Consider the following 20,678-nt stretch of genomic DNA (forward strand, 5'->3'; position numbering starts at 1 on the left):
ATAACAATCTGAGGTACTAACCATACCTCAAATCTTCAATAAATGCACCCACTGGTGCATCCAGCAGCTCAAGTAAGAATCAAGACAGTACAAGAATCAGTACTAGTACAGTACAGTAAGAATCAAGTACAAGAATTGGTGACAGGTCTATCCAGGCCTGTTTTTCAATGCCAAAGATGCTATACTATACTATACTAAGTAGAGGCGCTCTGCGCAGATCAATTGACTAGTGTAATGACCGCAAATGTGAAATGTGCTTTCATTTGTCTTGGTCATGTTACTCATGTATCCTCATTACACTTTTGCTCCTTCAGAATCCTGCCCATAAGAGATCCATCTTGTTTGCTTACTTCCATTAAATATTACCTGTACAAGGCCTATTGGCCTCTGGAGGCTCCAGGCTGAGTCACCCAGGCTGGACCCTTGCCTAGCTGATTGGTCTCGTGTGTGGCAGTGGCACAAGGTAGGGCATCCCCTAGATACTAACTGGGCTACACTAGCATTTACATTTGTATGTTTTCTGTACCACTTTCAGTATAATAGAGTACCTAGCACTTGTTTTATAGTCATTATTATGTGATTTTGAAATATACCGTACCTACTATTCTCTTTATTGCCCTCAGCAAAACATTCCCTGATTGATATTACTTGAAGTTAAATTATACACCACTACTGTGAAAAATTTGATTAGCTATTGTTACAATGCTTGCAGTCCTCTGTGCTGTTGATCTTCTTCATGTGCCAACAGGCCATAGTTGCTGTGGCTACGTCTGCAACAAAACTCTCTACAGTTTTGTAGCTACATCATACATGGACAAGTCTCTAAAGCTCCAAACGACAAACCTCAACAAGTTTGTAAAACAAATTTAATTTCTTTGTGCACTGGGTATTTTGTATGAATGCATTTGTTGAACTGCTTTCTCTCATTTTCTGAATATTTATTGAAAACAATATTTACCAACATTTTATTCAATCTTGAATAAAAAAATGAAACAAGTCTATCAATTCATCATTGGTACCTATCTATGTAGGTTCCAATGAATTACTGTCAATGCCACAAAATTTGCCACTTGGCAGCAATTAGTACCTATAGATTGAAAGAATTTGTTCTTTACAGTTTCATTGTAAACCACAGTAGGTATTTGCTTTAATAAATTTTTTTTTCATTATGGCGGACAAGATTTTTTGCTTACACTGCTAATTTGCAAGTCAGGGTACTGAGTGACATTTCTTAATTTGTTAACAACATTTTGAATGCATCAATTATCCATTATCAAGTTACAAGACACATTGAGTAATGAAATTTTGATCAACATAACTACAATAACAAAATCATCATTATCAGCATTATGATCAGTACTATATAGCTGATGCATGTTGATTGGCACAGATGTACAAGCATTATGATCAATATGACTAATTCTAGTTTGTAATGCATTACCTACACAGGTGTCTGAGTCAAATATATTTCCATTTAAGCTAAGACTGGAGCTTTCTAGCAACGTTTCTTGTCAAGTTCCAAACAGAATTTCAACTTGCATGGCTCATGGATGTAGTACCTATGCAACATCTAGACATTATTATTAATTTGGAAATAAAATATCATTCCTGACAGCTCGCCTAGTTCCAACTCTGCAGGTGAATACATCTGAGAAGGTTTAAGAAGAATGGACTCTGACTCTGATGAAGGAGATGTGTCTGCCTCAGCTCTCCAAGACTCGGGAGAGAAAGGCGGACTGTCATCATGTGGATATTGGTTGGTCAAATTTTCACTCATTTTCATTGAAGTTACCAATGAATCATGGACAATAATTTATTGTAGAATCAAAGCACATGATAGGAATTGTACAAAAAAAGATATCTAGATTATAAATATGTTAGATTGAGACTTGCAGAATTCATTTACATGTTTGTTAAATAATTATAGGTTTCTATTTTGTGTAGGCAATTAAGGTCCTGAATGTTTCTTTAAAATATATTTTACACAGCCTGGCTCTGTGCTAAGTCTTAGTGTTTTTTAGTCTATTTCTGTGCTTACTCTTACAATATTTTCTAATTGCAGTGGCAAGCTGCGCACTCTGGGCAGCACTGAGCTCATGTGCCAGCTGTGCGGCTCCTGGTTCCATGAGTCATGTATCAGCTACCAGCTGGGACAGCTGGTGCCCTTCATGCTCAACTACAGCTTCACCTGCAAGACTTGCTCTCCTTCTGGAGTAGAGCAGTTCAAGAAAGCACAAGCACGTGAGCAAAACTATCTTTCTGTTTATTCCAGAAAAACTATCCTTCCATTTATTCTAGAAAACTATCCTTTCATTTATTCCAAAAAAACTATCCTTCCATTTATTTCAGAAAAACTCCTTCCATTTATTCCAGAAAAACTATCCTTCCGTTTATTCCAGAAAAACTATCCTTCCATTTATTCCAGAAAAACTATCCTTCCGTTTATTCCAGAAAAACTATCCTTCCATTTATTTCCGGATCATTTCCATGCATGGAGTTGTTACTGAGGCGCATGAGCTAGTGTCACTTGTTCTAGCTTAACAAATCTTGCTGTCTTCACTACATGCACAAATTCTCAAGCTAAAATATTTGTGTTGCTTGTTCTTACTTCATGAATTTTCTAGCTTAGTTCATTACAAGTAAAACCTTGCAAACTGCATGTTGATTTTTTTTAGTTCAGATTATCTTGCCTCATAATGCCACTATTGAGTATCTATTGAAAAGAATAGTTTGGCGGAAAAAATGAACTTCTTTTTTTTAGGTTTTATGTAAGTTCACGAATTTGAGATAAAATCTATGTGAGACCAATTTCTGTCCAAACCCACAGTATCCTGTTAGATAGGGTAGTACCGTATATTGAGGGGAGATAGGGTCATGAGGGGAGATAGGGTCAAGAGGGGAGATTATCTCCCCTCATGACCCTATCTCCCCTCCTGACCTTATCTCCCCTTCTGCCCTTATCTCTCCTTCCGCCATATTTCCCTCCAAACCCTGATTTCCTCCTAACTCTTTCCATTAATTTACCCTGCTCAGGATAGTTTAAATAAGACGCTCTTTAATTGGATGTGAGCGTATATGTTATTCATGCTAACTCTTATCTACAAAATTCTTTAGTTCATCAATTAAAATCATATATATTTTTGAAGTTCTGATTCTTCATAATTACCCTCAAGTTATCTCATTATGTATACAAAGGAGTTAAGTTCTTAAGAGGCAAGTTATCTGAGTGATTTAATTAGCTCTGTACATAAGAGCAATGTTGCGCAAATAATCCATTAAATGTTGATTCTAGTTTTCTGAGTAATTTAATTATTGCATTTCTTAAGATTAATATTGAAATTATTCAAAATCTTAACTATGATCTATACGCCAGAGCTGCGCGAGATGTGCGTGACGGCGCTGGCTAACCTGAGCCACGGCAGTAGCAGTAAGGGCAAGAGCAACAAGGACGGCTCAGGCACCAAGCTCTTCAGTCTGCAGAAGGACATCATCCCCTTCCTGGAGCAGAACTGGGAGGCCCTCACCACCCAGGCACGCAGGGCAACCCACTCCTGGCACACCACACTACAGAAGACTCTGCTCAAGGAGGTGGGGGTCTAAGTTCTTACTCAAGGAGGTGGGCGTCTAAGTTCTTACTCAAGGAAATAGGCGTCAAGTTCTTACTCAAGGAGATGGGCGTCTAAATCCTTACTCAATGAGGTTGGCAACTTCTGAACGTTCATCTACAAAAAATTTGATGAAGGAACAGAAGAAATCTTGATTACGTGTGATTTTCTTGCAGAGTATTTACAGTTATTTCAAGTATTAAGTTTACAGTTTTGTTCATGGCATTCTAACTTTGCGTAAGCCTCTCTAACATTGCTTTCATTGGCGTAACTTTAACTATGAATTATCCCTTCTCGATGGCATCTCATCAAGACTAGTTAATTAATAGAAATCTTCTGTACGGTACATTGCTTGTGGGAGAAAAAAAATCAAATCAGAAGTAATTTCTTGAATAGGTTGTTACCAGCCTCGCCTGACCTATCAGTATATATATATTCATGGAAATGTCGGTCTTTGATAATTAAGAAGAATAACCAGTGTTAAATGCTACCTAAGTTGATCTTGCTTATATTTCTTTCTAGTTATTATATTGTTTACTTGATTGTACTGTTAATTGTAGGTTGACACGACGTTCACTGTAGAGGAGACGGGCAAGAACGGTGAGCCTGGTCCGTACCACCCGTTCTTCGGGCTGCAGTGCTCAGACCTGACCCTGCTCCGACCCACGGGGGACACTGCGGGGGACGGTTGTGGCAAGGGGGGGCGGGGGACCAAGAGGAAGCTCGTCGAGACATCCACCAGCAGCAAGAAGGTCTGAGAGTGTGATGATGGTGGTGATGAGCGCGGGGGTGGTGAATGCTTGATGATAATGGTAGGCCTTACCTCCACCAGCAGCAAGGTCTGAGAGTGTGATGATGGTGTTGATAAACGCTGGGGTGGTGAATGCTTGGTGATGATGGTGATGATAGCCGCGGGGCTGGTGAATGCTTGATGATAATGATAGGCCTTACCTCCACCAGCAGCAAGAAGGTCTGAGAGTGTGATGATGGTGATGATGAGCGCGGGGGTGGTGAATGCTTGATGATAATGATAGGCCTTACCTCCATCAGCAGCAAGAAGGTCTGAGAGTGTGATGATGGTGATGATGAGCGCACAATTCAATTCAATTCAATTCAATAATAATAACACACTCAGAGAAATAATTGGGACTATGTTAAAATAGCAGTGCACTTTCTCCCTTTGTGTGGGGCATCCTGACCTAGTTTGGTCCGGTACATGAGCGTATCAGTGCTACGTCCGCTAGCTGCTCGCGCTGTGGTTAGGAAATTGGGTCACTATTTGGAAAACAAGATTAATTCATTTATTTGAGAGATGGCCGGCGAATTTATTACGATAATTATAGCCTGTAAATTATATCCTGATGTTAGAATGCACACTAAAGTCACATTTTGGTATCCAATAACTGCATTTGATCCCCTGTTGTGGTTATATCCTGATGTTAGAATGCATGTCTAGTCACGCTTTGGTCAGCGATAACTGCATTAGATCCTCTGTTGTGGTAAAATATATCATCAGAAAAATTCTTGTAATTTGCTGGCGTTGAGTTTAACGCTCGTGATGGTGGCAGGTGCGAGGTGATATGCCGACACCCAAGCTGCACGGCTACCCCATCGACCATCCCTTCAACAAGGACGGCTACCGCTACATCCTGGCCGAGCCTGACCCCCACGCCCCCTTCAGGAGGGAGTTCGACGACAGCAGCGACTGGGCTGGCAAACCTATCCCGGGTTGGCTGTACAGGTACATGGTCTTGTTATTATTTGCTTAAATATTTGGGTTATTATATATTTACGCGAGGCGAGTGTTAGTGATGAGGTATTGATGGTGGAGAAGTGTGTGAAGAGGGGAATTATTGTCTCATGCCTTGAATGCGCTATAAGTATTAACCATACCTATTATATTACTTACCTGCACTTTGTGTGCATTGTACACAAAGTTTCCCTTCTTCATGTTCTCATAGTTGCTTAATCGCTGGTACGCTTCATGTCTATATTGTAGCGTTCAACCTTCATGTTCACATCATCCTGTTCTCAACCTTTCCGGTCAACCTTCATGTTCACATCATCCTGTTCTCAACCTTTCCATTCAACCTTCATGTTCACATCATCCTGTTCTCAACCTTTCCATTCAACCTTCATGTTGACATTGTAGCTGAGGTTTTAACGCGTTCATTATCTACATGTTACTTGTTTAGACCGTCAATTTATTACTCTTCACTCCTACAGCTCTCTTGTCGTGTACAAAAGTGCCTATACGATCTAGTGATTTTTGCAGTTATTAGTTAATAACTAATCCAGTTATTAGAGAATAAGTGGATTAGTTATTTTTTGCAGTTAATGCTGTGTTCTGCTAATTAATCAGATTTATATATATTAATCATATTTTATGTTAATTCATTATATTTTGTATTAATTATATGTGTTATGTTTGGAGATGCGTGTCGCCAAACTCGGTGTTGCTCGCTCTGCACGACCGCGCCCCTCAGCTGCACACGACCGACGACCGTCGTGCCGTGGTAGGAGAGAAAGGGTACAGCCTGATCAGAGCCACGCACGGGGTGTCACGGGGCACTTGGTACTTCGAGTGTACCATCACAGACCAGCCTGATGGCTCCCACGTGCGTCTAGGCTGGGCGCAACAACTGGCCAACTTGCAGGCTCCTCTTGGGTACGACAAGTTCGGGTACTCGTGGCGGAGCCGTAAGGGCACCGTGTTCCACGAGAGCCACGGTAAACACTACGGTGATGGGTTCTCCAAGGACGATGTGCTGGGGATACTCATCCACATCCCTCCTGAGAGCAACCCTGTGTCCATGCTTCCACCCACCTACAAGGACAAACCGCTGGTCAAGTTCAGGTCGCATTTATATTATGAAGACAAGGACGACATAGCGGCGGCCGTGAAGCAGCTCAAGCCCGTCAAGGGAAGCTACATCAAGTTCTTCAAGAACGGCGAGTCGCCTGGCATGGCTTTTAGTGATATCCACAGCGGCGTTTACTATCCATCTTTATCATTGTACAAATCCATCTCTGTTTCCATTAACTTCGGTCCGAATTTCGTTCATGCCCCAGAAGGGGTGGAGTTTCGTGGCATGCACGAGAAGGCTGAGGAGGCCATGGTGGAGCAGACCTTGGCAGACATGACGTACCTGGTGGAGAATGAGGGCAGGTTGCGGCTAGACATGATGTCTTAGAACCGGTAGACCAGACACCATTTCGGACCCATCGCGGTACGCAGACCTCTGTCTTACTGACGGACATCTCTGTCATGCTTACACATCTGTCTCACACATTTGTGTCAAGCAGACGGGATGCTGCCGTCTTTTAGAAATAGACAGATCTCAGCTGCCTGTCTGTGCGTCTAGACCAATGAACTCTGTCAACATTTTGTCGTAAATAAAAATTACTGCTACAGCCTGCGCCATTGCTTGTCAGTCTTACACGGAACCAGCAACTGAAGTTTAGACTGTCGTGTGAAATATAGTCCTTGCATCCTATACCACAGTCCTCACATCCTATACCACAGTCCTCGCATCCTATACCACAGTCCTCACATCCTATACCACAGTCCCCACATCCTATACCACAGTCCTCGCATCCTATACCACAGTCCCCACATCCTATACCACAGTCCTCACATCCTATGCCATAGGATGTGAGTCTACAGCGTAGACCCTACCTCGCTGGTCTGTAGCGTAGACCCTACCGTGTAGACTGAGGCAATAGGCGCGAGGCTGTCTAGCATCTTTACTAGCCCCTGTATTGGTCTTACGTTATCAGACCCAGGGTCTGGGAGGGCGGGTCTGGCTACTCGAACTGGCCCGTGTTAGGGGCACCGTTACTAGCACAGCGGCAGCGATATATATTCCAAATTACATTTTGTTACAATTTTTTTTCTTGAAACCGCTATTATCCAATAAACTTATTCGCTAAAGTAGTAGAATTTTTTTTTGTTTATTCATTGTTTTTTTTTTGTAGTGCTAAGTTTTTATTATTAAGTTTTCCTTATATTGTTCGTCCGTGTAGCGCATGTTCGGCACCACGAGCATTTAATTTCAAGTGTTCGGCTTATCAAAATGTTCTCAATTTTATTTGCCTCTGTTCCACAATTAGGGAATTTCTTCATCGTAATTGATTTTTGCATAAGTTTTTCCTTTGTTAACTTTCCATTGGTCTATTGAAAATCAATTCTCCGGTGGTTGCAATGCTATTCCTACCTGCTAGCCAGGTCGATGGAGAAGGGTTGACCCAAATAAACTAGTTTTCGTAGGAATACCATTGGTGGCATTCTTACTTCATTGTGTTCCACTGGGCAATGCTTTGTTCCTTCTTTCCCATGCACCACATGCGTATTGATTATTTTATTTTGTTTAATTTTTTGTTAATGTGTTGATTGAATGAAAATGTCCTGTATTCATTTTGCTTTCTTCAGACTCCGTTAAATTAACATTGAGTTCTTACAACATTTCTGTCTTCATTGGCAACACATTTTTTTTTAAGTTCATTATCTTAGAAATTATTTTAATTATCTTTCACTTTTTTTAGAAATTTAGACATTTATTTCTGGAACTTTAGTTTTTTTGATTGGAAAGAAAACAAAAATTCTTCTTATTTTTTTTAAGAGTTTGTCAGTAGCGATTAATTCTCACAAAATTTCGCTTCTGCAAGAATCTTTGTATTCTTAATGAAGCGACGTGACTGTTCATTTACCAACTGATAGGAGGTCTGTTATTTATCCTTGGTTGTGATGGTAGCGCTGCGTGTGTTGTGGTAGCTGTGCCCTGGCACGGGTTGTTCTTGGACGTTGTTGTTCTATGCTATGCGCGTGTCGTCGTCTAATTATAAGCACATACTCTGAACAGACTAGTGGTATTATGTATAAGATGTCGTGTCTTCATTTTTGACAATAAATACATACTCAAACCATGACCTCGTAGTGTTTTCTTATTACGATTATCGAATCCTAACTTATAATACAGTCAAATGCTTGTGAACGTTCGAAACGATTTGAGATCAGAACCATCTTCAAACTTACGAAAAACTAATGATTTACGAAGATGAATACACGTATTCTAGTTAAGGTCAGCATCACATAAGTAACGACCTCTGTTCTACCTTAATGAGACGCCGCACTGAGCCCCCTTAGTAATAATATAATATACTTGCTATAATATACTTAATGAAGAGGGATATGGATTGCTTGATACGGCGAAAAAACTAGCGTATAATTCATGTGACCAGACCCAGGAAAGGTTATGTCTGAACACTGCACTTCTTTGTTGAATAGTGGTGGGTCAGGTGTCATTGATCTGTCACTGGATCTTTACTGTGCACTCGGTGACCATTAACATTATTAGTCATTACTTATGAATGACTAATTTACATGAAATATTGCTTACACATGTTTGCGATAGTTCCTCTCCCCACGCTGATAGTTTTCTATGCAATATTTCTTCAGCAGTAACTTATAATGACGCTATAATAATAATAGCGGTTTCAGCGTTTATTAGGCCTTAGGCCTGTCGCCGATTTTTACCATCGCAGAACATTCACAGCACTTCGCGGTCTCGAACTCGCAACTCACTGCTACAATTCTGCTGTGCTTGACCGCCCGGCCTCCTTGCCGATTCTGACCAGAAAATGACGAACAGAGCTGGGATCGAACCTGCGCCAGTCTTGGTACTCTGAACTTTAACCACTGGGCCATATCAGAATCGACTTCTTAATAGCAGCAACTAAGGATTTAAGCCATGAATATATTCTTTATCTGTGAATCAAATGATGATATTAGTGCATTTATAAGATTAAAGTATCAATTTCATCCATAGAAGTACTTAAGCTTCATTTATGCAAGGGATTAATATGTCAATGTCAAAAATCACTGAAAATAGAGCGCCCAAACCATGGTTGAACTAATATAAGGTTGACCCACGGCGATGACGATTTTTCGCCGTTCTGTGCATCTCTAGAGTGACGTCACTGTGGGCACAAAATGTAAATAGTGTAGATCAACACATTGCTTTTATGTCATCTTTGAAACAATTTTTAAAAATTACCTCATCAAAATGGCCTAAAAAATTATTTACTGCATGCAACGAGTCTTATTTTTTAGCAAAACCGGTATAAAACATCACAATAACCAAGGTGACGTCACAGTTGGAATAACAAATGACTTCCGCAAGGCGCAGCTGCACTAGGGAAAACCTTGCATTAGTTCAACCGTGAAAAACAAATGACCTCGTTGAAATGGCCCCCAAAAAAATATTTTCTGCAAGCAACTAGTCTTATTTTAAGCAAAACAAGTGTTACAAAGCAGTTTGAATCACACTGTGACGTCACAACGACAATGGCAACATCACGGGTGGAATAACAAATGACATCCGCAAGGCGAAGCTGCGCGTGGGTCAACCTTGTATTAGACCATGGCCCAAACACCTTCTAGGCTCTAGGGCATCATAATAATAATAGCGGTTTCAGCGTTCAATAGGCAGTTGGCTTGTCGCTGATTCTTAACATCGCAGAACGTTTACAAGTTGTTGCGGTCTCGAACACGCAACTCACTACTCCAATTTTGTTTTGTCACTAGAAATTGCATTAACATTTTGCGCTTTAACAACATTTTTTAAATCACGCAAACAAAATTTTTCATATAATTTCTAGTGATGACAGTCTTTAAGTAGTGTATAGATGAGTATGGAAAATTGAAAATTATATATTAAAAAAATTGTAAGGTGACATTTCAGTCCACTTGGTCTTACGAGACTTCACCGTTAAAAGCGATCATATGATCCAATTAGTCTTTTGAGCGCAAATTATGGACGATATCGTAAAACTGGCGTAGTTAATTATAATTTTTTCATTACTTTTGCTAGAAACAATAAGAAGTCGGAGAAACTTGCTAGAAACTTCAGTATTTTAGCCAAAATGCCTTATTCGAAATTAAATTTTGCAAATAAATTTCGTGATTTTTCAAAATCTTTGAAGTTGGAAAAACATCAATGATGTTGGGCCAAAGACGCCAGGGCCAAGATTGTGAGGCCAATGTCCGGGCAGAGAGGCTAGGGTTCAGGTTGAGAGGCCAGGGTGCAGGATGAGAGGCCCGAGTCCAGGTTTAGAGGTCAGGGTCCAAGCTGAGAAGCCCGAGTCCAGGTTCAGAGGTCAGGGTCCAAGCTGAGAGGCCCGAGTCCAGTTCGAGAGGCCAGGGTCCAGTTCGAGAGGCCAGGGTCCAGGTTGAGAGGCCGCGATCCAGTTTGAGAAGCCAGGGTCCAGACAAAGAGGCCAGGGTCCAGGTTGAGAGGCCAGGGTCCAGGTTAAGAGGCCAGGGTCCAGGTTGAGAGGCCAGGGTCCAGGTTGAGAGGCCAGGGTCCAGACTGAGAGGCCAGGGTCCAGGTTGAGAGGCCAGAGTCCAGGTTGAGAGGCCAGGGTCCAGGTTGAGAGGCCAGATATTTAGGTACCAATATATTAACAGCAATCCTTATAATTATTTAGGTACCAATATATTAACAGCAATCCTTATGATCATTGGTTACTAACAATTTGTTCCAGATCAAATTTGCAGAAAAATATCGGAAACTTGTTTTGGTTGGTCAAATTTAAGCACAATACCTAGTCATTGATTCAAAAAATTTGTTAATTATACACGTTAGTCCGATCATTTATACACGCTATATTTAATACAAAACACCATATATATTAGATACATGACATATATATAAACTCTATATATCATATTATATAAACGCTAGTCTGATAATTTTTACGCAGCGCTCGCGGCTGCATTCCTCTCTGAACCGTTGCGTTAGTATCGAAATTCGAAGTCAAATAACACATTATAAAATATCTCATATTAGGGGATAGATTTTAACGCCGATGCGAAATGTTAAAGTGAAAGCCGTGCTCGAGTTATTTGCTTGGCATATTTGACAGTCGACTGGTGAAAATAACGGCTATAACAAAGCATCTTAAGATGGGCCCTGGCACAATTTTTTACTGGTCACTGCATTCCATTAAACCGTTATTAAAAGAGAATCAACAATAATATCATTTGGAGAGACCCAGCTGAGACCGCGCATTGGCTGCAGCCTAGGCTGGGTCACAGATGCCAGTAAGTTGGGCCAGCTCTGCTATATGTAAGAAATGTTCTGTGAGGAGTTTGGGAGGGCGTCGTGAGCCTCAACTTGAGCTTCCATCTTGCACGGCACGCAAGAGGAGAGTGCAGGTGCAGGGCTGAGATGTGCAGTTGAACAAACCTGGGCAGATATGAATGACAATGTTGGTGTGACTGGCGGTGATGTGTGCATTTTACAAGATACTGGTCACTGCATTCCATTAAACCGTTGTTAAAATAGAATCAACAATAACATCGTTTGGAGAGACCCAGCTGTCCACAGTCATATCTTCTAGTCATATATATTTACAGTATATGAGTCTTGCGACTTTCTAGAGAAAAGTGTGATGTGTGCATTTTATGAGGAATGATATAATATAGGAATTCTCACAGAATTCTCTGCAAGTTTTTAATTTCACAGCAATATGAATGTGCTGGCATCACAAATCTCTGGTTATAAAATGTCTTCCCATATCAATGCTTCATACTGCAAATATTTTATTGGCTTTTTCAAATTCCTATAGATACATAGACATATGGGTCAATTTCAGGAAGAAAGGCACACTTTTAGCATGTTTTTGTTCAATAAAATTGGCATCATAAATGTATTAGTCATTTCTTCATTTGTAATGTATTTACGTTGCATCACTTGGGTTAAGAATGTTTCAATTGACAGGAATGTTCTCAGTACTATTCTTTGCAATTCTCTGTTCTATTCTTATTTATTCATTGACCAAACAAGGAAGTAGCATTAGAACAAGTAAATTTGGAAATTTTTCAGGATTCCTGACAATTGGGGCCATCACCTTTCAATTTGATTTCACTATAAACAAATATGGGGGAAAAAGGTGGATGTGGATTTAGAATAGCAAACCTAATGCAAGTAATTATGAGTTAAATTTCCGCAACTTCTAACCAATTATTGAATGAAGATGTGGCTGCTTTGTACCTACAATAATTACTGCTCAACATTTCAGACGTAATACTGGGTTAAGATTTGTCTCCTCATGCCTAACTTGAAGACTTGAGCATGGAAATAGCATTCTGCAAGAACTTTAAATGCTCTGCTAAACATTTATTTGCATATCAACACCACCTACCTCATTTTCATTTACGAATGGTTCCCCTTTGATATATACTTCTTCAGTTTCATCATCAGGCTCCTCCTTGATGTAGATGGCAGGAACTTCAAGGGCTGGTGGAGGGTCAACCTTTCCAAAGGCTGTAAAATATATAGGTAGGCATATTGATATACTGGTAGTAATTGGTTGATGAGCAAGATATCTCATGGTAAATGTAATGCTCATCAAATTAATGAGTCATTTCAGCCTTAGAAAAAAGCTGATATCACTCAGATGAGTGAGACTCATGAGGTAACAAATTAACATACCTACATAGTTATCAAATCTTGTATTGAAACTCCAAGGAAATCAATATAGATGAAAATTTAATAAAATAAATACCACACAACCTCAGTACCTTCTTTGAAGGTACTGAGATGTTTTACCTTTACCTGTTCCTTTGAAACGAAATCCTGCTGAGCGTAGAGCATAAGCAGTGCGACGGCGTTGCAATTCTGCTTGATACGCTTCTTCATCTAAACGAGCGTTGGCATGCCTTTCACGATCATATAGCAAAGGATGTATAATTTAAGGAGCTGTGATTGAAATGATTAATTAGTAATCAAGCATTGCAGGGTAAAGTAACGGCAAGGGACAAAGCAAGCAGGGGATATAGTCATAATTAAATGGAATCAAACCAAATTTAGTAAAACCAAAGAACCAAAAGGGTTTGCAAGGTGAACACAGTTGAGAATGCAATGGCAGACTATTAAGTATAGTTGACTATTTGTTTAAAATAGGAAATAATTAGGAATCATGATAAAATGCAGTAGTTAATGTAATGAATCAAAGAATCATTATCAATCAAGAACCAATGCCTTATTTACAAAAACACAAGTTAATTAAAATAGAGACAAAACATATATATATACAAGGGTGAACATTCACTAACCAGCATGGCTAAGCACGAGTGGTCAGGACTGTCAGACCGCTCTGTTACACAGCTGAGTTTCATTCATTGGGCTCAGCTTATAGTTAATGAATATCTGTAACAGAGACTGAAACAGAAGAGGACAAAGACATTGAGGTGAGGTAAAAGCAAGGCCGGAGGCAAATAACAAGGATAAATAAGCAGATAGGCTGTGCTACACAAGCCACAAAAGCCTCCCAGCAACAGCGCTATCTGTAGTTCCAAATCACTGAGGTTGAAGTTTTTGATCTATAATGTTAGCAGCAATGTTAATAACACTGCAGGGATACAGGAAATCATAAAGTGCAATGGAGGTTCATAAGTAGACTTTAATTTAACATATGCAACAAAATTCACATGTCAAAAGTTACTTAAGCACATAATATTATTGCTTTATGCATGCATCAGCAATATTTGATGCAAACAACTCAACTACATTTGAATATGACATATTTCATAGAAACAGAAACCATCTTGAAATAGACATTAAATTCCACAGCATAGAAATCAAAGCCACGATTTTCAAAGAGCATTTTTGGTCCAGTAAAGTGCAAAGAATATTTTTTAATGCACATAGCAATGTAAACATTGCTAAATTAAGATGCTATATTGAAGGTGTTGAAATAACTAAGCTCTATTTATTCTTCATCACATTAGTAATTATGACCTAATAAACTAATCATCAAGCAACATTCATTGGTCATTTTGGAATAGATCTATTCACTTAAATAATTGACAATTATACATTAATGTGTTCAATGGTGATAAAAATCATACTTATTTATACTTGCATACATTCTTGAACATGCTAAGTCCATGTCAGAACTGAGTCAAGACTACTTTTACAGCAAAGTAGCATAAAAACAATGGAGGTTATATCAAGTCATAGTGATTAATTGTGATTTTTGATTTCTTCACTATTGTAACAGTAAATTATTTGACCTTGAACTTTTGCTTTGATTTCCTAATTTCTTTTCAGCTCGGCTGTATTTAAAGGGGCTGGCCTTTTTAATTCTTCTTGGTGGCACAAAACAGATGGTGTGTATTGAGGCAGCATGATTCGTGTATTGAATTATTGCACAACTAAACAATAATATTTTTCTATAATATGGCAGAAAGTTGATTTGACATAAGCATAGAGATAATTATTTTTTTGCATTACACAACAGGCCATGGCTGTTGTTGTCATTGCCCATCCTGGTAGTGGCAACTAGGTGAGGGTGGGATGATCCCGTCACACGGGGTACTAAGGGATGGGCGGGGTAATAAGGGACATTCCTCTGACATTTTGTAGAAATGTTGTAGCAGCTAAACTAATTTATATATTGCATAACTAAAAATAGAGGCTTAAAGTTTAACATTTTTCCTATCTATGCAGCATAAAGCAAGTTAATAAATCATAAATTTACTACCTCTAAAATTCCCTGAAAGAAAGCATGAAGATTGAGATTTTGTAAAAGTAAGTCTGCTAAGGCCTGTAGCAAAGAAAATATTTGCTGTATTATAAACTTTTACTTGCATAAAAGTAGCAGACAGGTGTTGGCTTAAAAACATGATTTTGGAATTTTCATAGCTCATTCCCCAAAACAATGGCGGCCATTTCCGCATGACAGAGTAATAAGGACACTCCTAAAAACACATTTGGTTAGCAAAGGCTCCAGTTAACAAAAAAAAAAAACAATTAACAACAAAGAATTTCTATTAAATTTACCTTATTCATCAGCCATCACAAAATTGAGCTTGAAATGTCATAGGTAGAATTGTGCACTGGGCAACATAGAGTGAAAAGTAGTCCACCTAAACTATGATTTATTTCTTCAAAAAATATGATGGTTGTCACTTAAGTATTCTTTTTTGTTTCAGGTATGTTTTTACAATCTTTTTTATTATAGTGAATTTACTAGAACCAATTAAAATGGTGTAAATTACAAGCCGTCCTGTAAGCTTACAGATACAGAAGAAATGCTGTTTGGCTGCTGATTCAAAGCTTGCAGTGGACAATGTCGTAGTTAATGCTCAATGGCATGTTCATTGAAATGGTAATATAACATCAATAATACGTAATGTGTGGATATGGTAGTATCATATCAGTAATGGAAAAACAAGTAAAATCACAGAAAATATTGTTTATTCAACATCTACATCATCTACAAAGGAAGAGGACTTCAGAGTATTTTTAGTAATGGATGAGTGCACTCTTCATGTTTCAAACGTTTTAAAATTAAGTTCTATTTTGAGTGTCCCAGATTACCCTGTTCCCAGGGTTAATTCAGGATGCTTTTATTTAAATTCAGGATGCTTTACTGTTTGTATTTTTTTACGCTATTTGTAAGGTGTCTGGCACCTTACAAATAGCATATAGAATTTTTTTAAGATGCCATACAATAGCCCTCGTAACGAGCATTAAAATGAGCTCAAACTTGTTTATGAAATGTTCCATGGTAAGAAGTTATTAACAAAAAATGTTCAAAACCGCCCCTTATTACCCCGTTTGATGGTACTACCAAAACTAGTATTATTATTTATGATTATTATCAATTTATCATCATTTATTTATTATTTGTTTATTATTTATTTATTATTAATTAATAATATTATTAACAGTATACCGGTATATTAAAATGTGAACCATAATTACATATCCTAGACCAGTAGGTGCTAAAGCAGCCCCTGACACAACTCAAGTCTCAACCACTTTAACTTTGTCCAAGTCATAGGTCAAGATCACCAAGATTGGAGTCAGAAGCATCAATGATCATGAAGTCTTTACCATGAAATTAAGTAGGCATTGCTACTCATTCAGCCAAAATTAATGTTATTGTTAGCAGTAAAGTTTTACTATGCAAGAGGTTTATTTTTTATATTTTAGCTAATTTTATATTGTAACACCTTCATTCATCTATCTTTAATACTTTAAGGGGGGGTGCGTCTACCCTCCAGAAAAACTTCCACATTTACCAACGGATCTTTTTAAAACTTCACACATATATGTAAAACCGAAATACAAGCAGATTTTGTTTGTATGATTTTTTCAGAAAAATTAATAGAAAACGTGAACTTCATAGAAAATGGACAAAAAAGGGGGTACTTAAAAAATCTATCTTGTCCTACAGTTTTCAAGCTACAGCATTGAAAGATATAGCATTCGATTTCTAAAGACCATACCAACCAAGCAACGAAGTCTGATTTTTTATTTCTGCCTTAATTTTTTTACACACATTTTCCCTTTTCTTCTCATTTTCTTCAGATTTTTCCCCCTCCCCCCATTTGAATCCAAACTGTGCACAAATCTAAAAAAGGGCTTCGTTACTCGATAGGTATGGTCTTTACAAATCGAATGGTATATTTTAAATAAATGTCACTCAAAAACTGAATACTGCAATGCTCAGAGCGATCAGTCTTCAAGTGACATTTATATCTGAATTATATTTTATTTAGCAAGTATTTCTTGCATGAGAAATTATCTGAGATACTTTTAAGTTTCTCAATGTTGACAGCATAGAAAGCCATGCAAAAACATAAAATTTAATATTTTTAAGGCTGAATTAGGCAACTAAGGACTTAAAACCATACTTCATTCTGGTCTGTTATTTTCAAAATACTCAACCAAGCTTCCACAGCTGCTAGCACAGCTTGCTGCCAATGCTGCCCTACCCATTTTTGACCAAGGTGATCTGTTTTGATGTATTGTTTATTGTGTACAAAAGTAACTTGAATTATTGTTTCTTTGTTGTTTTTTTTTTTATTTGTTCTACATGTTCATGCTACAAATCTATCATAAAAGTTGTATCCTCATATTTTCAGGCTTTGTTACTAGTGAAATTCATCATCTGAAATTATAACTTTCAAGTAAAACATTAAAACTCATCACATGAATTTTCCATCACTATTTCATATTAACTAGGTCTTTGGTAAGAAGTTCTCTATGAACTACAGCCATATGAAAAAATGAAAAAATAATATGAAAATTAATATGATATAAAAACTAAAAGTAGAATGAAAATCAAGATGGAATTCTAAAAATTAAGGTTCATATATTATTTTTGATCCACCTCCACCACTTTTTTCATCCAAAAATTTTAGTTAAGATAGAAAGGATATTAATAGGAGGGATTAAAGTTCACTTGAAAGAATCAAGAATGAAGGTTGCAACACAAAGATTTCAATTAGATTAAATATTAATTTATTAGCAATTCATCTCCATACAAACACAACAAATTAACATTTATGAAATTGAATTAATAACAAATCATGCCACAAATAAGAATTGAAATTGCACCACAAATTGCACCACAAAAGCTATTTTGTGGGAGCAAAAAATCTCATACACATTCACAAAGTGAAAGCAAAGGAGCAACTACCTTTTTTTATTATGGTTGGCAATGATGTATGGCATTTCCAACCAAAATATTATGGTATGTAAGTGATGTAGTATTATGGTACAGTTACCATAAGTACTATTACAGTAGTTTCACAAGTGTATTCAAGAACAGATTCTGAAATAGAAGCAACATTTCCATTTTTGTATATAAACAGGATTGATAAAACACCTATCAAATCTACGGTATTTATTGTCATTCAATTTGGGATGTATGGATGACAATTTTACCTTCATTCTCATGATGTTCATTTTTACTGGCTGCAGCTGTAGAATTAAATGAAATAAAAACCGTTAAAAATTGAATTTCATTAAATTTAATTAAATTATTTAATACACCACATGGTACATGCTGTGGAATTAAATTATATTAAAATATTTTTAATCAAAAATTTTAAATTAAAAAGTAAATTTTATTAAATTACATTACTTAATACACCTTATTGTACATGCCGACTGGTTGACATGCTTTAATCATTGTCAACCCTAAAGCTAGCCAACACATTTAACTTGTATATTGTAATTTATATATAACAAATAGTCAAAAAGTGGTAGTTAAAGACTATTTACAGCCTTATAAGAATTAGCTAAGCTGCTAGCTATATGTACAATGTATTGCAACACTTGATGCCTCTGTACCAAAAACATACAATTCATTGGAACCTAATACACATTAAAGGCAACAAGTTTATATTCCAATTTGTCATAGTGCATTTATACTAAACCATGAATAACAATACCTAAAAATAAATTAAAGACTGCTACTCAATATATTTAAATACCGTCAAACGGGGTAAAAAGGGACGGTTTTGAGAATATTTTGTTAATAACTTCTTACCATGAAACATTTCATAAACAAGTTTGGGCTCACTTTAACGGTCTTTGCAAGGGCTATTACATGGCATCTCCAAAAAAATTCCATATGCTATTTGTAAGGTGCTAGACGCAATATAAAAGGCTCCTGAATTAATCTGGAAATGGGGTAAAAAGGGACACTTGAAATAAAACTCAATTTTTAACATTTGAAGCATGCAGAGTGTACTCATCTATTACTAACAGTACTCTGAAGTCCTCCTCTTCCTTTGTAGATGATGTAAATGTAGAATGAATAAAAATTTTTGTGATTTTACTTTGTTTTTCTTCATTGATATTATATTACCTTATCCATACATTACCACATTATTAATGTGACATTACTATATCCATGGACATGCCATTGTGCATTGACAACGACCTTGTCCACTGCAAGCTTCATATCAGCAGCCATGTAGCATTTCTTCTGTATCTGTAAGCTTACAGGATGGTTTGTAATTTCACACAATTTTAATCAAGTCAAGTGATTTCACTATAACAAAAAAGATTGAAAAAAAACATACCTGAAACAGGAAGGAATAATTTAGTGATAACCATCATATTTTTTTGAAGAAATAAATCATAGTTTAGGTTAATTACTTTTCACTCTTTGTTGCCCAGTGCTCAATTCTTTCTGTGACATTCTCAGCATAATTTTGTGATGACTGATGCTGTAATTTTTTTATTAAGTGAAATTTTTTTCACTGAGCAAGGTAAATGTAATCAAAATTATTTGTCGTTAATTGATTTTTTCATTAACTGGAGCCTTTGCTAACCAAGGTTCTACTCTAAATGCAATTTTAGAGGTGTCCCTTAGTACCCCGGGGGCAGGGGGGCTATGCAATTTTAGAGGTGTCCCTTATTACCCTGGGGGGGGGGGTGTCCCTTATTTTGTCCCTTATTTCCCCATTTGCAGAAATGGCAACCATTTTTTCTTTGAATGAGATATGCAAATTCTGTCAATCATATTTTAAGCCAACACTAGTGAGCAACTTTTATGTAAGTAAAATTTTTCCATACGACAAATATTTTTTCTGCTACAGACCTTAGGAGAGGTACTTTTCCAAAATCTCTCTATTTACACTTTTTTTCAGGGATTTTTTAGAGGTATAGTCAGATGGGGTAAGATAGGACCGAAATCTCTAACAAGCATGTAGCATCTATACCATGAATAAATAAAAAACCCTAAACCTATCACAAGGTGTAGTTATGCAATGGGCTTCTAAGCTACAACTCAGACTTTCTGCATTCTGTAAGCTTACAGGATGGTTTGTAATTTCACACAATTTTAATCAAGTCAAGTGATTTCACTATAACAAAAAAGATTGAAAAAAACATACCTGAAACAGGAAGGAATATTTTAGTGATAACCATCATATTTTTTTGAAGGAATAAATCATAGTTTAGGTTAATTACTTTTCACTCTTTGTTGCCCAGTGCTCAATTCTTTCTGTGACATTCTCAGCATAATTTTGTGATGACTGATGCTGTAATTTTTTATTAAGTGAAATTTTTTTCACTGAGCAAGGTAAATGTAATCAAAATTATTTGTCGTTAATTGATTTTTTCATTAACTGGAGCCTTTGCTAACCAAGGTTCTACTGTTAATGCAATTTTAGAGGTGTCCCTTATTACCCCGGGGGGGGGGGTGTCCCTTATTTTGTCCCTTATTTCCCCATTTGCGGAAATGGCAACCATTTTTTCT

The 20,678-nt window shown here is 37.4% G+C and overlaps 1 protein-coding gene and 1 long non-coding RNA gene across 2 annotated transcripts; one reads left to right on the plus strand and one right to left on the minus strand.

Annotated features, from left to right (window-relative positions):
- The first annotated feature begins 293 nt into the window (after window positions 1–293).
- On the plus strand, window positions 294–8,128 carry LOC108670767 (set1/Ash2 histone methyltransferase complex subunit ASH2). The gene is made up of 8 exons (XM_018158256.2): window positions 294–463; window positions 749–851; window positions 1,616–1,756; window positions 2,063–2,241; window positions 3,374–3,588; window positions 4,166–4,357; window positions 5,174–5,346; window positions 6,040–8,128. The coding sequence occupies exons 3-8, from the start codon at window positions 1,668–1,670 to the stop codon at window positions 6,797–6,799; spliced, it is 1,608 nt and encodes a 535-aa protein (XP_018013745.1). The 5' UTR covers window positions 294–463; window positions 749–851; window positions 1,616–1,667; the 3' UTR covers window positions 6,800–8,128.
- Window positions 8,129–11,825: 3,697 nt separating this feature from the next.
- Window positions 11,826–13,331, minus strand: LOC108670764. Its single transcript, XR_001930756.2, has 3 exons — window positions 13,226–13,331; window positions 12,813–12,934; window positions 11,826–11,854 (listed from the first exon to the last, which is right to left on the minus strand). It is a non-coding gene; the product is annotated as an uncharacterized LOC108670764 (long non-coding RNA).
- Window positions 13,332–20,678: the final 7,347 nt, after the last annotated feature.

The sequence above is a fragment of the Hyalella azteca genome, unplaced genomic scaffold, assembly GCF_000764305.2.
Source record: "Hyalella azteca isolate HAZT.00-mixed unplaced genomic scaffold, Hazt_2.0.2 contig9207, whole genome shotgun sequence".
Taxonomy (NCBI): Eukaryota; Metazoa; Arthropoda; class Malacostraca; order Amphipoda; family Hyalellidae; genus Hyalella; species Hyalella azteca.

Excerpts from the sequence above, each read along its gene's own strand:
- LOC108670767 (XM_018158256.2), top strand. The coding sequence starts at position 1,668 with ATGGACTCTGACTCTGATGAAGGAGATGTGTCTGCCTCAGCTCTCCAA. Across the intron at positions 1,757-2,062 it reads CTGTCATCATGTGGATATTG|TGGCAAGCTGCGCACTCTGG; the intron begins GTTGGTCAAATT and ends TTCTAATTGCAG. Across the intron at positions 4,358-5,173 it reads CATCCACCAGCAGCAAGAAG|GTGCGAGGTGATATGCCGAC; the intron begins GTCTGAGAGTGT and ends TGATGGTGGCAG.